Consider the following 17,357-nt stretch of genomic DNA (forward strand, 5'->3'; position numbering starts at 1 on the left):
GTGGGTAACTTGTACTGTGATATATTGATGAGTTGTTTATAAAATGAACTTCGCATTCGTTCGCGCATGCGTAAATGAATAGTTGCGCACGCAAAGGGTAGCTGGCTGACAGCTCATTGGGGTGAATCAGCGGGGTCGATACAAATGCGGGGGCTGCAGCAACGCATGCGCCCTTCTCCACTTAACAATCAGGTGTAAGCGACATGGCTGACAGCGAATTCGAAGAATTTCGCCGAGTATTCGATAGATTACCACAACATATAAAAGCTCCAACGCCTTTTTACTCGTAAGTACATATTTTTATACGATTATTGGCACCGTCACGATTCAAGACCATCCCTTTTTTTTCATAGGCATCATGGTCGTCTCGTGAGCTGAAGTTAAGATGAAGGCGCAGTACTAATTTATTGACCGATTTTTAAGAAAGTATTTATATATTTATTTTTTTCTCCAGATTAGTGCCAAATGTGGGTTTGGAAGATGAATCACCGTCGTCGAAGAGTGAGGGTTCACCTGACGAGGATAGAGTATGCATGGGCGATGCGGAAATTACCCCAGTAGTTGCTGGCGCAGTGTCTCCAGTTCCACAACCGGAGGTACCATGTGAATCTCAACGCAGCCCTCGTCACCAGACCTTCGCAAACGGGGAACGAAGGAGAAGAAAACTACCGGAGATCCCTAAAAACAGAAAATGTAAGTAACTTATTCCTTGTTTTAACATTAATTCCATTCTATGAACGCTGGCGCCTGCATTCGTCTCTTTATTTATAAATACTGCAACTGCGTTTTGGCGACTTCTATTTCAATAACAGCACGGATTCATACTTCTTACCTATATATTTTCAATAACAGCTTTGCGATTTTACATATTTTAAAAGTTACTTACTAAGCTCTTCTAAGGATGATGAGAAGGGGGAGAGCATTTCTGTAGATATTTCCCCGATTGATAAGTAAATTATTGATAAACAAAATTAAAAGTGAGGTTCAGCAATAAATGAAAATTCTTTACTATTAGTTTAGACTTTAATATGTAACGCAAAAACTCAAGATTATTTTTCCAGTAGATTAAAACTAAATTACAAGATTTATGTTAGGTTCTGATTAAATATTGCAGTTTCATACAGATTAAGCAAATAAATGATAGGGACAAATGGGTCAATGTCAGACTACGAAAGCGTCGCCGATTCTGAGAAAGTTATTTTAGAATTCAAGCAGACGAGACATTTTGAGACTTCTAAAAGAAACGTTTCTCATTGGTAAATGTTTCATTTGATGAGTATATAGAAAGTCCGCCGTTATTTAAACCATGAGTATCGAAAAAATATTTAAGGCAGTCGTCATAAAAAATAAGCTAAGGTACCTATTTCTATCAGACTTGGTCAAACAAATAAATGGAGAATATTGAGGGCTCTCACACTGTAAAGAATTTAATAATGATCTAACACGCTTGCTACTTAGTGTATTGATCCGAAGCGTTTGTTGTCACGTGCTAATTGCCAACCTCTATGGCTAGATAAATCGGGATGCCGGAGCGTATGTTAATATGTACAATGTATCATATAGTTATTATGATATCTATACCGACCCCGTGCTCTAGATTTGTATACCGAATATAGACGTAATTATAGTCATGTACTTTGGAAACGAAAATCACTTATCTAGATTCAAATCTACAAATCTAATTCAAATTGTGAGTACTTACCTTTATTTTATAGGTACTTATATTAGCTTTATTTAATGTTTTCAGCTACGGTAATACCATGCGGCCAACCGGCTTCGCTGGCCGACGAATTAGGATCACTGTCTGGAATGGTTGTCAGGCCAGGATGCCAAGGTCGACCGCTGTTAGTGCTCAAATGCGGATATCTGCTAGACGAAGACTCGAGTCCAGATTCCGAACGCCTCCAGAGCCTGGGGGATGTAGACAGTGGTCACAGTACTGCGCATTCTCCGATCGATACGGGCCCTAAGAGTATATCGCCTACGCCGCTTCAACAAAATGGTACTTTTTATACTATATCTTATGTTTCAAACGATAGGTGGCGTTTTTTGTTTGAGGGATGATCTATGACAATATTTTTATATATAACAAGATAATTCATTTGTAATTATTAACAAATAATAAAGGATAAACAATTAAAATGCTCGCTTTCTCAGTGTCTCCATCATCGAGTTGTAGTATCAGTGGCATCAACTTCGTGGGAAATATAACTACAGTTCCTCACAATCAATTGGAAATGCTCGAAGCGACACACAGAGGCCTACACAAGTTTAATCCGAGACATCATGATGAAATCGAGGTCGAAATTGGAGACCCCATTTATGTACAGAAGGAGGCGGATGACTTGTGGTGTGAAGGTAAATTCTAAAACGAATAAATTCTATTAGACGTTTTGTGCCGTAATTAGTATCTAATAATTGTGTTTTAAAATTTAAGGGGTAAATCTACGGTCAGGGCAACAAGGTATCTTCCCCTCAGCCTATGCAGTTGACATGGATTACAATGACTTTGATCCAACAAATGCTAAAGTTAAGCGAGAAAGATATTTACTAGGGTAAGTAACACTTAAAACTATGACCAAATTTTATCGCTGCATCAGTATGTGGCATCGAGTTTGTGCCTGTCGTTACTGAGTTTTACATTTTTCAAGGTATAATTATTTAATAATATATCCTACTATGGTATCTATTTGCATACTGTGATATTTTTTTGGATATTAAAATTGCGTTCGACCATAGTATCCAACTGGCAACTTCGTGTCATAGTTTATAAGTTAATATGAAATAGTAGATAAATCGAAGTTAATGGCTGATTACCAAAGAGTGTGTCGTTTTAATCCGAGTGATACTCGTACATATAGTGCTATATACTACACTCACAAGGAAAATAAGTAACATTTTTGTACACCTAATTGTTTTACCACATAGAAAATTCATAGTAAATAGCAATACGGCGAGTCCCTTGTGATTCTCATTTCTAATAATTATTCTATTTTCTTTTTCTTTTTTTTTGGGTTCTGAACCTCCACTATGTTTTCCTTCCGTCTGTCTATTTGTCTGTCCAGACTCTTTTTTTAGGGAACGTATAAGGAATCATGTTGAAATTATCATCTAAAACTCAAACTTGTAAATTAACGTTGTGCAAAGATGCGTACATTTTATTTGCCTTATTTTCACACATTTCATAAGAGAATAAATACCTATGGGGGTAGAGAATGCAATACCGGGATACCAGAATACCGAAATACCGGGATCCCGCATGATTTTTGCGGGATCAGTCCCGCACGTAAATCAAACGGTATCCCGAGGGATTAGCGGGACTGCGCATCGGCAAACACCACGTGTTGTTCGGCGCGCAGAAGCACTTTACTAACAATTGTAACTACAAGCGTGGAAGCAAAGCAAAGAATTACCCAGAATCTTATATTTTGCGTCTAATACTTTTTCTTCATCTAAGCAATAATAACAACGTTTCATTCTTAAAATCTATCCAATTTCATTTACACTTAATAGTTTAACAATGGGATTCTGATTTTAAAGTAAATAGTCTAATCAATCACAAACAGTCTGCCAGATAAATCAAACAACACTTCTTGAAAATCAACCTCTTGCTCCTTGTACTACTATGTATTTTTTGTACCTTTAGATGACCGTTGATCCTTAAATTTTATCATATTACATAATATACATATACACATAACTCACATTTGCTTCGGTTTTGACATAACTCTGTTGGTTGGTCCACATTCATCAAACGTTTCATGCACACACGCCGGTTCAGAATAGATTGTACTAAACCTTTTCTAAGGACATTCAAAATTTGTTTAATGAATGTCCTTCCAGATCCTCATCTGCCAGCTCTACCGATAAACATCATCTTATATGATACCGCTTTCGTAATCCTATATATTATCCTACATGTATCGCTTTCATATCTTTCTTAACGTTCTACATGCCCAAAACAACTTAACATTCCTTTCTCAATCTTAGTCTATTCATCATCTTTTACAGTACATCTGTCTCTTAACACATTGTTACCTACTTTTTGTATTACTCAACTTATTTTAACTTTCATCCTTCTTTTGCTATACCCAACACTCACTATGGTACTTTAGCGTAGGGATTAGTAATGCATTCTGATCAGCCATCCTCACATTTTGCACAGTAGGTACATTTTTTTTCAAATTGATTACCAAATAATTATATTATTGCAAAACACATTTTTTTTCGTCAGGTATATGGGTTCGGTTGAGACATTAGCCCACAAAGGTACTGGAGTAGTATGCCAAGCGGTGAAGAAGATTGTAGGAGAGTGTAGCGGAGAACCTAGTGCGCAGCCCTGTATCCTAGAAGTTTCAGACCAAGGTCTTCGTATGGTTGACAGATCTAAACCTGATGTAAGTGCTATCATTGCCCCCTAACACCCTGCTAATAATCATTCTCAAGGTGGAATTTAGTACTCGCAGCCACACTTGGTATTGGAGGTCAAAAATAGAAAGTGATGAACCACTTATTACGATAGGCTACAAACGAAGGAAGGAAGGAAACAGCTCTATGCATTTTTATTTCTACTGCCTATTGTGATAGTATGTTGATATTAATACAACTTCTTTTGTTTTGAATTGTTTCAAGAAGTGGATTAATAATTTGTTTTATTTATTACACAGCGAACACGAAGCGGGCCCTGCATTGACTATTTCTATTCGTTGAAGAATGTTTCGTTCTGCGCATTTCACCCTCGTGACCATCGATATCTGGGTTTCATTACAAAACATCCAACTCTTCAACGCTTCGCATGCCACGTGTTCCGTGGGCAGGAGTCGACAAGACCTGTCGCTGAAGCTGTCGGGTAAGTCCCTCATAATTACAAAAAAATACTTCAACCATCGATCTCTAATTTATATGTTTCTTATATTTATCATAACAGATCACCGCATTATATATTTTTGTGTTTGACTTTAGTTTGATCTAGTCTACAAGATCCTACTGAGTAGTGGCCACCCCTGAATTTATGTTTAATATGGTTGTAATTTTAATTAACTCACTTAAGATTTTGTTTCAGACGAGCTTTCCAGAGGTTCTACCAGAAATTTATAGAAACAGCATATCCAATAGAGGATATTTACATAGAGTAAAATGCAACAACAATTATACTAAGTGTCAACTTTGTTATGTCACAGACTTAGTTTCCGTGTGTTATACATAATTATGAAATCATTTAAGAATGATGATTTATGATCTCCCAAGTATACCGGGTTACTTACGTTTTAAATATGAGTAAATGAATCAATATATCAACTGAGTTTTAAGCTTCGTTGTTACAATAAGTATATACCCTAGACTTTTGTTTCCATATACTGTTGATGTATCTAATGTCTGTGATATTTCAAAGCCAGTTTAAATTACGAGTTTAGATGTCGATTGTTGTATCCCTTCTCAAATAAAATTCCCACAAGTTTGTTACAATAAAATTGAACGCATTGAACCAGGTATGTTGTAAAATAAAGTAGTTACCATTCTGACTAAAAATTTAAAATTGTATAACTTGTAAAGTTTTCTAATGCTATATTCATTTGAATAGATAATAAATAAAATGAAGTTTGAGCAAAAGTGGGAAAGTCAAAATAATCGTGAAAACCATTAGTACATTACATATGCCTACTTACATAGTTATCAATAAGTAGCATGCGAGGATGTTAATGTAATGACATAGTATTACATTTTAATATACACAAATGTCTAATAACGGCTCTCACTGATTAGTAGTATACAATAGGTGACAATACATAGCTTAAAGTATTAAACTAAACAATTAAAATAAAATGATGGACCTAAAAAGTGTATTGCCCGATATAAAAAGAAAATACTTACCGCAGGATATCTTGTTGTAGCAGCTTGTAATAATTATACTAGAAACAGGTTAAGACGTCAGTAATGTTAAACGTAAGAGACTTTCTTGATGACCGTACTACTAGTTTCTAAAGAAATTCTATTCTTAAGATTCGAATAGTAAAGTTGCACTGCTTGCTTAATAAACAAATTGTAAAATCAATGCACAAAACTCGCATGTTGGAAACAACGACACCCCGCGCCACCACCGGTGCAGCTGCCATCGCCCTTTGCATGTTCAGTACAAATTTAACAAACAAGGTTTACACGTTGTTGCCTATATCGAATGAAACCAATTCGGGGAATGTTTGTGAGAGCTTTTATTAAACAACTACAACAGCAGGTGTATGGTGCTCTGACTCAAGATGTTTGAATGCTAAATATTACTAAACAATTTTGTATTGATATCTTAACGCTAACCACGGTAAAACAATCATAATAAATATTATCAAGAGAATCTCAAAAACTGTGATATGCAAACAGTTGATTTCAGGTGTGGGTGTAGATTGTTTTATACTAATTATGTAGCTGTAATAAATAAGGAAAACTTTGAAAAGAAAACTATTCTCATGTACCACACGACTATGTAATCTTCGGTATGCTTACTATCTGTAATTTATAATCATTCGTAGCTGTATGTATTCGAGGACTACAAAAATATATCCATTGTGTTGATTATTTTCTATTTCATAGAACTCCAAGGTACCAAACATAATGGGCCATCCACGTATCTGAATGCCGAAGATAGAGCCCACAACCAAAAACAATAAAAATAACAGTAGGCGTTATGAATGCACTGTGTCTTAAAATAATATTAAAAACGTATACTGGTATGTTTGTACATATTCAATCAAAATACACAGAAAATAAGCAAAATTCGGTTCTATATATAAATGTTGTTTAGATTGTATCCTACATCACGATAAAATTGCTGCTAATTGCATAATATGCATAATAATTTGTAAATAGATATTTAAACTGTAACTATAAGAGACGAGTATTCACGTTGTTAATATAGGTTGCATAATTTATAGGTTTCATTTTTCGAATAAAAGGTATGAATATCTTTACTATAATTATGATTTAACATTGTGATACTTAGATATTATTCACTAGTTTTCCGCTTGTGACTTCGTCCGCGTATTTGTTTCAAGTTTCATCGAAAGCGGTTTACGGTTTAACCGTGAAAAGGTAACGAACAGATAGACAAACAGATACAGGTCTTCCCGCGTTCGAGTCGCATATTTGGTTTTCCGATCTCGCACGTTTTAAGCCACTAGACCCAACAACGTATTCAGCAGCCCATTTACTTTCTCCTCATCGCCGTAACATTTGTCCAAATTGCCTAATATAAAACACAAATATCAACTATATAATTATACTACTATTAAAAACAAAAGCGATAAATGTAATTGCCCTTCCTTCCATTGCGTTTCTACAAAATGTGATTGGAATTAGCATCCAATTGTATTATAGGTACATGTGATTCAATATTTTGTTTAAATAATGGCTTCTATTCAAAATATAGATTTCTGTTGTCGCTTACATTTTTACTTTTTTCGACTTCCTAAACACTTATTGTTATACTTTGCTCAATTTGTTATTTATTTCATATATTTTTGGTAAATTATAGCATAAATATTATACTGATGAGTCAAAATCTGTTAAGTAGTTTTTGCGTGAAAGAAATACTCACAAACTTTCGCGTTTATAATATTAGGTAGGTAGGATCATAAACAAATATGTTCAGCGTGAATACTGGTCGAATTTTGTAAATATAGTACTTTAAAATGACAGCGGCTAATATAATCAACAAAGCTATATAGAGCTGTGACTCAAATATAACTGAATATTATTTATTTTTCCAGTACTGTCAAATAGTATATTCAACATAATATAGTGTAAGGCATTTAATAAATAATATAAATATTATGTGGGACTGACATGTGAAAGTTTTATTTTTTCACTTACACAGAGCGTGACTTCTACGTGAAAGTATGCTGAACTTTAAAGCTTGTTGCATACAGAGGTGGCATATTATAAAGTATATTATTTACCATTATGTGCCAGTGCAACACCGACCCTATGGAATAGCCATAAGCACCTACATTACTATGTATCATGTAGTACACACTATGCCACACTCCCGAACCAATCACATTCACATACAAGACGCTCTTCACACATTCAAATTACAATAAACTTAGTCTATTTATAGTGTAAATACAAAAGTTGGAATGAAGATGGGGCACGAAAAAGCACGAAAAAACGTTAAAAGGAAAGATTGATTCTGAGGAAGCCGGCTCTGATAATTCGGCAGACTGTAACTCAGTGAATTCACCTTGCTATAAAACCTTTGAAAGATAAATATGAAATCTACAAGATTCCTGACTATGTTCGGTACTATCCTGAAGATGGCGGCAACTTGCAATATGATGTCTTCAAGGGAAGCTTGATAAGCCTGAGCCCCTGGGAGCTCGAGACATGATGTCCGTCGCGAACTCTCTAAAAATATATATTATATCAAAGGCGTCAAGCAGTTACTTACAGAGCATTACTAAATTTAAAATTAGAGACATATGTGTAGCGGCCGGCCTCGTGAACGCTGCTTTGATAAAGAAGATTTTTTTGAATTCATATAATCATAATCTAAAAGAGAAAGATAATAAATAGGTATTATAAAATGTAGGCGTGTCTCATGAGAGCTTCGATAGGGTAGTATTGCTAGTTACTTATATAAAAAATACCTGTGTTAGTACAAATTAAAAAATTTGGTTGTTGCCACTTAATAATTTGAAATATTTTAATGGTACCAACAGCGACGATGGTCTGTTACGCTTGAATTTCAACATTCAACGAGTTCCAGGGGTCAGCGGCGATTACAGGTCGTCAATCGTTTTGAACGGACGCCATCCTGCAGTCCGTCTTATTATGCGTCACTACCATGAAAAGCCGGCCATGCCAATCAAAAGTTAATTTTGAACGAGATCAAAGAACGTTTCTACATTTTAGAGTGCACACATGCTATAAAGGCCGCAGCGCGGGAATGTTTTTGGTGTAGAAGACGCAAGAATTTGCCATACTTTCCTTGAATGGGTGACTTGTCATGGGAACGTCTTCATCTTGGTACCTCTCATATTGTAAGTAGATTTATATTAACCACTTAGGCGTAGATAAATATATCACTAATTTGCGACTACAATATAATTACATTCATATTAAGACAATATGTGATAAAGTATGGCATTATGCTATGGTCGATTGATATGGTATATTATGATATGGTAGATAAGGTCGATTGCAATTGTTTGCAATACGCACCGAGTAATCGGCTTAGCCTGAGTGCATTGTCTCCATGCTTTACTACTGCATACGGTTGTTACATTATACCATCGTATCTCGATAGATGGCACCATTCGTTCGCAAATTATCAGAAAACAGGCTCCTGAAATTTTTGTAGGTACACTATAACTTCTGTTAACTACTTGTTAGTCAAACTAAATAGGTGCTAACAGATGGCGCTTTTCTGAGAAGAAATATACGGTTCTGTACAAAGATTTCCGAGATGGGATACCAAACGTTAATATAGTTGCCAGATGTGTTTTATCAAGAAGAGCCTGAGGCATTAAAATAAAAAATCCTCTCCCTCCCTTGCCCACCCACTGGGGGGAATCTCATGGTAAACGGACTAAATCAGTTCAAAATACCCCGTTCTCTCGTTTTATGTTCGCGGTTGGCTGTGTTTCAAAAATACAGAATGGTGCACCTAAGATCTCCTACTTTTTAGGGTCATTTATTTGTTTTCACTTTTTCGAAAACGGATAGAAATTCAGAAAAGTGTATAATGACAAACTTGTAGAAAATTTTATGAGCTTTCATTCAATGAAGGACTTTTTTCTCTAGGACGCGTTGTTGGGATTCCCTTCCCCCTCCCCCCACTCCGGCTCGCGTCCTAGACGTGTGGGGACTTTTAGTATGCTAACCCCTTAAACACACTCTACAACCCCTTTATTGACCGGACTATACCTACCTTTTAACCCGGATGATCCAGACTCATGTACAAAAGGTTAGTGTATGGCAATGGAATTAATTTTTGATAGTACCTATAATATGATAGTACATTTTCGCGTATAAAAAATGTCTTATTATATTTTATTTTTATATTACATGTTATGCATGGATATTGAGAGTATTAAAAAATAAGTTACTAGATGCATCAAAAATAAAATTGCCCCCTCGGAACTTACTTTGACGTGACATATTGTAGGTTTGCCTCATTGATTAAATCCGAGTACTTTACTTACCCTTGCCGGACGAATTTGGTCAGTGTCACGACATTAAATAAATCGTAAAATGGAACATGAAACACATAATGCTAAACGGTGCACGACAAAGTTTAATAGATTTGGCTTTAGATGTTTACGAATCAAACAACAGTGTTGGTCTAACAGAATGCTGGGTGAAGCCTGGGTACTTAGTACATCTTGTGAGATCAATGTACTTACCTCTAACCACCCCATTGGGATATATTCGTGAACTTATGTTACGGACTAAAATATTTATTATTTAATTAACTGCGTAAACTAATTTTAAATATGAAAGATGATGAATTTCGTTATGTATATTAAATAAAACTAAAGAATAAAAAAAATAAGTGTTGTACGCTGACATTATTGAGTAGACGTTAGCCATCCGTCTCATAACCCACACAGTAAAAGAAGTGAGAAAAAAACACGATTCGATTGAAGAAGAATACTTTTTTGAATTGTTTGGTGGCCCTGTGGTGGTGGCATAAACCGTCGATTCGCTTGCCTGACTCGCATGTTGTATCGCACATGGCCAGTTTTTCCACATTCTGCCTAATCGATATCTAGGTATAATGTCATATTTATTACAAAATGAAACAACGACACAGATCATATAATTTATTGGATCACAGAACTAAATTTCGTACATTGTAACTACATGTTTTAAAGTTATTCAGTTTGAGCAACATCCTTAATCCACACCAATACCATATAGTTTTGCATCAAGGAAGATCAGGAAACGAGGTATAACTTAATTAATACTTTATAAATATTCCAATAAATTTAACCAAATTACAATACACAACTGACTTACATATTAATACAACATTTTACTTATAGGTACTTGCAATTAAATAGAAACATATCGAAACATTGAGTAACATCAGTCTCAAAACCATATATAACATAGAAGCTTGATTTAGAATTGTTTATTGCTAATGTTCAGTTTGGGAAGAACGTTGTGTACATTACATATCAATCATACTCGAGGAAGCAAAGCACTGCAAACAGCACGATGGTGACAATGGTGATAGAACCTACTATTACAGTCTAAAAAAAGTAATTTAAATTTGAATTGCTTACAATAATAACTATACTATAAAATGTTCATATAAATCCAAGTACCATCGCAACTTTCACAAATTCTGATTTCAGATACGCTCGTTTGAAGTAAGATAGTTTACAAGTTAGGTTACTAAGTTATCACTTTGTGAGTGACATTTATAAACGGACGGTGTAATGTAAAGCTACAATATTACTTCACACAACCACAATAAATATTATTACTATTGATTATGATGTCCCTTTGTATCTTTCTTCAGAATGTAAATAAATTTCGTACTATTTACATTGTCACTACATTAAAAATCATGCGCCGAGCGAAACCTTACAATTAGTCGCAGTAGCAAATATAATCCCAGGCACAGACTGCGACGACGATTGAAGTAAATCGCATTACATTACACTGTCGCTATAAATTGTACAAGTCGAAATCAAAGACACGTACAAGCGCTGAAGAGTGAATAACGAAATAAGAATATCTAATACAGGGTGTTAGTGACATCGTAACGAATACTCAGAGGGATGATTCAGACCATGATTCTGAGTTAATATCAAGTGGAATTTTCCGTCGCAAAATTCATGTTATTTTTTCAGTTTTTTTAAATTATTTTCAATTCTATACTTTTGCGATGGAAAATTCCACTTGATATTAACTCAGAATAATCAGCTGAATCATCCCTCTCAGTATTCGTTACGATGTCACTTACACCCCATACAAGTACATACAGTAGCCATACAAGTAGGTATGGGTGTTAGTGACACTGTAACGAATACTGAGGGGGATGATTCAGACCATGATTCTGAGTCGATATCAAGTGGAATTTCCTGTCGGAGAAGTCATGAAAATTTTAGAGATTATTTAAATTTTTTCCCGTTCCATACTTTTGCGACGGAAAATTCCACTTGATATCAACTCAGAATCATGGCCTGAATCATCCCTCAAAGTTTTCGTTACGATGTCACTAACACCCTGTATAAAAACATTTCGTTACATTGTTTATCAATAAACAAAATCCGGTGAATTGTGATCACTGAAAAACATTTATATTCAAGAAACACATAAGACATATATTCAGAAATCTATTTCATTGATACTGAACGGAATTCTTATACTACGTGCTATAAAAATAGATAAATTTATTTCATAACACTGCGGTTAAAATCATAAATAAAATATATGCCTTATAATGTTAACTGATTAACTTCGCTACTTTTTCCAATATAATATTAATACAAGTTTCCATCACGACTTCCATTGAACTTTTGGTTGTTTTTATAATTATTTACGTTTATTACATTTACACGCGACCCAGCTAGTAATTGATATAAATAACAATAGAAGCAAATATAAAATTTAACAGCCCGTGTTTGGCACTTTTATTATAGTAGTAACCTAGCCTTCGATGAGCAGATGTTGATTTAAGATCTACTCCCACTTGGATAACGGTGGTGTACTCGCGTCTTAGCGTGAAATATAGTCTCGAATAAAAGTGTGGTAACTAGTATAATGTAATATAATAATCTAGAAACTTATACCTCTATCGATACTCTGTATTTGTAAATACACGTAGGTATTTAAATCGTGTGTGCTTTTTGCAGGCCAAAACTTCAATGTGTAGCAAAATAACAATTTGAATTTATTTTTTAGAATACACTAAAGGCATCTGAAAGGTACATAGGTATTGTATCGGCATCTATAAATCGACAGTTCGTAACACCATTTTTTGTTAGTATCAATTTCAATAAAATGTATGGTATACGATTATTTTTTCTTGTTTTCTCTTGATTCTTAACCAAATTCAACTGTATCTCGTCTAATTTCTTTAAATACTTTATTTATTTAGGTAGTACATTTCCATAATATTGAAAATGCGACAAACTATTTCTCTTGATGTCAGCTAATAAACGACCCAATCTAAATTTGAAACGTGATATTGTATTTTCATTGAACTTTATCTGATACCTAATTTTATCTTAGTGTTTCTAAAGTTTACTCCCTCGATATAATTTGTTCAATTATTCTAAATTTTATTTAATGTGATTTAGAATTTGGTTTCGCACGCAAGTTACGCAGGCGAGTCACGCACGACGTGTCTTGTGGATCGCAGGCCACACTCAGTCGCTGCCTCCGATCCTCCGGATATTTTATCCCAGTCCAAGCTACTATTCGCGTTCTACCCTCCAAAATCTGGTAAGAATTACCATTTAAACTCATTTATAAACAAAATAGGCACACAATCGCCGCACGCGTCTCGCCCGCCGCCCCACGAGCTAGTCTACGCTACGTACTTACCATCTAGGTGCAATATAACGCGAATTTACGTCTTAAATAATTATTTTCTTTTCATATTGTACATATTTATCTATATGTAGTTCATTAGAAGTTTTCATAGTAAATTATTATTATTAAAGTTACGCTTATCAATTTGGCTGATTACTACTAATCGTAAGATAACAATAATTATATTTTTACTAAGTACCAAACACAACATGATTATTTGATAGTGAGTTATTTAGTAATCCTTACGTGGTTGAAACAGATTTTTACCAAACAGGATATTTATTATGTTCTAGTTATTACAACATAATTTGTGTCAGTCATAAAAATCGGGACTAGTGCATCGTATTTTTTTTTTCTAATTTTGATATAATCGAGAGAACTATAGATTATTAATAAAAATGTTCATACAACAGTTCAAGGAACTGAAACAACAGTGACTCAGTCTTCATTAAATTGTTAGCGAAAATTAAAATTATAATTCGCTACTTATTGTTATCATAATTATTATGATTCCGCAGTGCATATCGTGTTATGGAATAGAGTAGTCAATATAAGTAATGCCCAAATAAAGGAATAACTTACATTAATAGCTAACCTTAAAGTACAGTCCCAGTATGTATAAAGTAGGAGGCTAATAATTATTTTCAAATATCCTTACCTACTCTATTTATTACAATTTATAGCAGAATTGATGCACACCCCCTTAGCATAATTATTCTTTTAAACGACATTGAGCAAATTCAGAAAAAACTTGATGTTCCCAAAGAGTGGCTTGTAATATCAACGAATTTTTGCATTCGTTTTAAAATTTTCGAACCATCTAGATTACACAGGGACACCAATATTGAGATACAAACCGAATTCTAGACAGAGTGGTTTATTACGTACCAAAATTCTCTCGTCTGTGTTCAGCGATGATTTACGGTGATATACTTTAGATATTGTTACGATTTCGTTCATAATTAATGCATTTTGGTTTGAAACTATAGAAAAATATCCCGGAAATAGGACAAAAAAGTACTAAAGTATGATTCTGTTGAAAATTGATTATGTTCCTGCAATTTTGTCTATGAATAAAAATTATGATGACTACCTACCTACGTAGTTTGGAAGATACGCGGGTATGTCTGGTAAAAAAGGGGTTTGGGCCCCGGAAGTAATTTCAAAAACAGCTCTTATCAAAAACGAAAAACACTTTAGTGAAAGAATAAAAAAAAGAAATAAGTAGAGGAAACAAAATTTAGGGTACAAAATCTCGAAGAAAGAACGTACAAAAATGAGTAAATATCATCTTAAAACGTCATAATCGTTGATGATAGAAGCCCCTGTCTAATTGTTCGTTAGCGACCTCAACTTTTGGGCAACCCTGTAAAATGCGTTTAGTCTTTTCAAGTTCAAATTCAACAATGCAATTTACTAAGTACTTCGTAAGGAAAACTTTTTTCTAAATTCTGAATTCACTTTACAATAATTGCAACAATAAATAAAATTAAAATGTATTTCAAAGACGTAACGATATGTCTTATTGTAATTAATTTATTAATTATTAAAATCTAATTCAACGTATATTGGATATGAAAAAAGTTTGTATGTGCACTCAAATCTTATCAACTTATTGACTTAGAGCTTCAGCGCAGCTCCAGAAATAAAATAGTACCCAAGTAATGAAAAATAAGTAGGTAAGCAATAGGTATAAACTGAAACAAAATACTATTTAAAATTAACTCACTGCGTTTAGGTTAAGTAAACAATTGGAAAATTTTCTTTCTTTCTTTCTTTCTTACGATTATAAAAATAAAACGGACTTAACAAATCGCTCGTTCGTTCGTTGTAAACTACAAGCCACCGAAGACTGTTAGTTAACTATTATACTAACAAAATTTATTCTCAAGAATTTTTAAGTTCAGTTTTACTGAATCCGTACTTACTTAATTATCACGCAAATTCAACAACGTAACTTAACAAATTAATCACAATCATTTCAATTTTTATCATAAATGATTCAACATGCTTCGATAACGGCGTTCATTATCTTATTCCTGGAAACTTAACAATTATTTCATTTTAGTAAATATTATTTCAAACCCTCTTGGTAAGTGTAATTATTGACTTTTGTATGCATATTATCATCCTCTATTAATTTACCATTTTTGTTAAGTAATATCTAATTTAACACATACTGTGTGATGCAAAAGTTCTGTGTTATTTAAACGTTTTCAATCCCAAGGAAAAATACTTATTTAATTTGTTAGTTTTTCTTAGTTGACTGTTTTATATTTTATTTAGACAAGTAAAGATTCATAAATATATCATCGCTTTTATACTACGTAAAAAGGTGTTCTGTGCACTAGAATTAATATTTGAAGTGTAATACCGGTGTATAATGATAAATTGAACCAAAATTATATTAACTAGGGCAATCACACGCCTAAGTTGTAGCCTAATCATATAAATTTATATAACTTTATACATTTTATATAATTCCTATTTTTACTGCGTTTTTTTTAAGTCATCTCATATTTTTGGAGAAACCTGTTTCCTCTTCTATTAATAAATTATAGATAACAGGCATGAACATTTTAGTAGGTACTTCTCTATAATGAAAATTATTTTTAAATTAAATTAAAGCGCATGGAGCAAAAAAATACAAAATGATCGTTAAAAATGTACCAATAGAAACGATAGTTCTAGCCAACTGTTAAAGGAGTAACCACTATTTTCTACGATCAGTCCTGCTTCGTCCATGAGCTTGCCAAGGTACTCAGACGCTTTTGTAAAGACTCTTAATTCGGTAACACTGCAAATGAAGCAATAATTATTCCAACCTTGAGGTAAACATCCTAATAAAATGTATTGAAAAATTAAAAACACATACTACTATAGTTATTATACGTGTGTCCAGGATATCAAAGTTGAACATAGCATTACTTATAACGGTAGACATCGTCAGATATATAAACTATTACAACTTCCAACATCAATTCGTTATCATCCATAGGTACACGCCGTATGCGATTAACAATTATTGTTACTGACAGTTTAAGGGCACAGACGGCTGCACTTATCGTGAGAACAATAGACAATCGCTGGACAATAATTTTTAGCAACATTCAGCAAAGTAAATATTTTCATTAAAGCTGTTATATAATCATAAATTTATGGAGACATTCATGCGCAACGCCATGATGTTAGTTAACGTTACATTCATAAAGTATAATGATTCCTAAAACTTTTATTTTAACCAGTTTCCATCATACTGTTGACCAAAACCATTTCTGTCAGAACTACACCCAGAAACTATCACAAGTATAATTCTAAAATTCCTTCCCAGTGTTAATCGGAATAACCTTACATCCCACTACCTTAAAAAGCAGTCATACTGTCGATAGTCCTATCGATTTTGAAAGTCAATATGGAAAAGAATTAGATAAGTATAAAAAGGTTTTATAGGTACTTATCCAAATTCGCATAAAATACAAGTAGCGATGGTGGTGATGCTTTAATGAGGGACTTTTGAGGCCACGTTCCCCGAAAAAAATATAGATGACGCTGTTTAGATTTTACGTGATAATTACCTATTTTCTCATTGTTCGAGGTACCTACATAAATATTCAAATATATAAAATAATGGCAGAAGCATAAATATAAATAATTGCTGATTGATATTTGGATCAGTTACGTTGCTACTTACTTTCTTCTCTTTATTTTGCTCAGAATAACAAGGGCCATCATTTATACCCAAAAACAAAGATAGAAGATGCATAATATATGTCTGTAATCCATGAAATTAAAAGGTTAAACGAATGCAAATATGTGCA

The 17,357-nt window shown here is 33.8% G+C and overlaps 1 protein-coding gene across 1 annotated transcript; it reads left to right on the forward strand.

Annotated features, from left to right (window-relative positions):
- The first annotated feature begins 203 nt into the window (after positions 1-203).
- Positions 204-6,912, forward strand: LOC126380700 (JNK-interacting protein 1). The gene is made up of 8 exons (XM_050030293.1): positions 204-286; positions 455-693; positions 1,748-2,002; positions 2,158-2,358; positions 2,438-2,555; positions 4,235-4,397; positions 4,668-4,849; positions 5,063-6,912. Exons 1-8 carry the CDS (start codon positions 204-206, stop codon positions 5,133-5,135), a joined length of 1,314 nt encoding a protein of 437 aa, XP_049886250.1. The 3' UTR covers positions 5,136-6,912.
- The last annotated feature ends 10,445 nt before the right edge of the window (positions 6,913-17,357 follow it).

Source organism: Pectinophora gossypiella, chromosome Z, assembly GCF_024362695.1.
Source record: "Pectinophora gossypiella chromosome Z, ilPecGoss1.1, whole genome shotgun sequence".
Lineage (NCBI taxonomy): Eukaryota > Metazoa > Arthropoda > Insecta > Lepidoptera > Gelechiidae > Pectinophora > Pectinophora gossypiella.

Coding starts and splice junctions, on each gene's coding strand:
- LOC126380700 (XM_050030293.1), top strand. CDS start 204: ATGGCTGACAGCGAATTCGAAGAATTTCGCCGAGTATTCGATAGATTA. Junction 2,556..4,234: donor CGAGAAAGATATTTACTAGG/GTAAGTAACACT, acceptor TTTTTTCGTCAG/GTATATGGGTTCGGTTGAGA. Junction 4,850..5,062: donor CCTGTCGCTGAAGCTGTCGG/GTAAGTCCCTCA, acceptor ATTTTGTTTCAG/ACGAGCTTTCCAGAGGTTCT.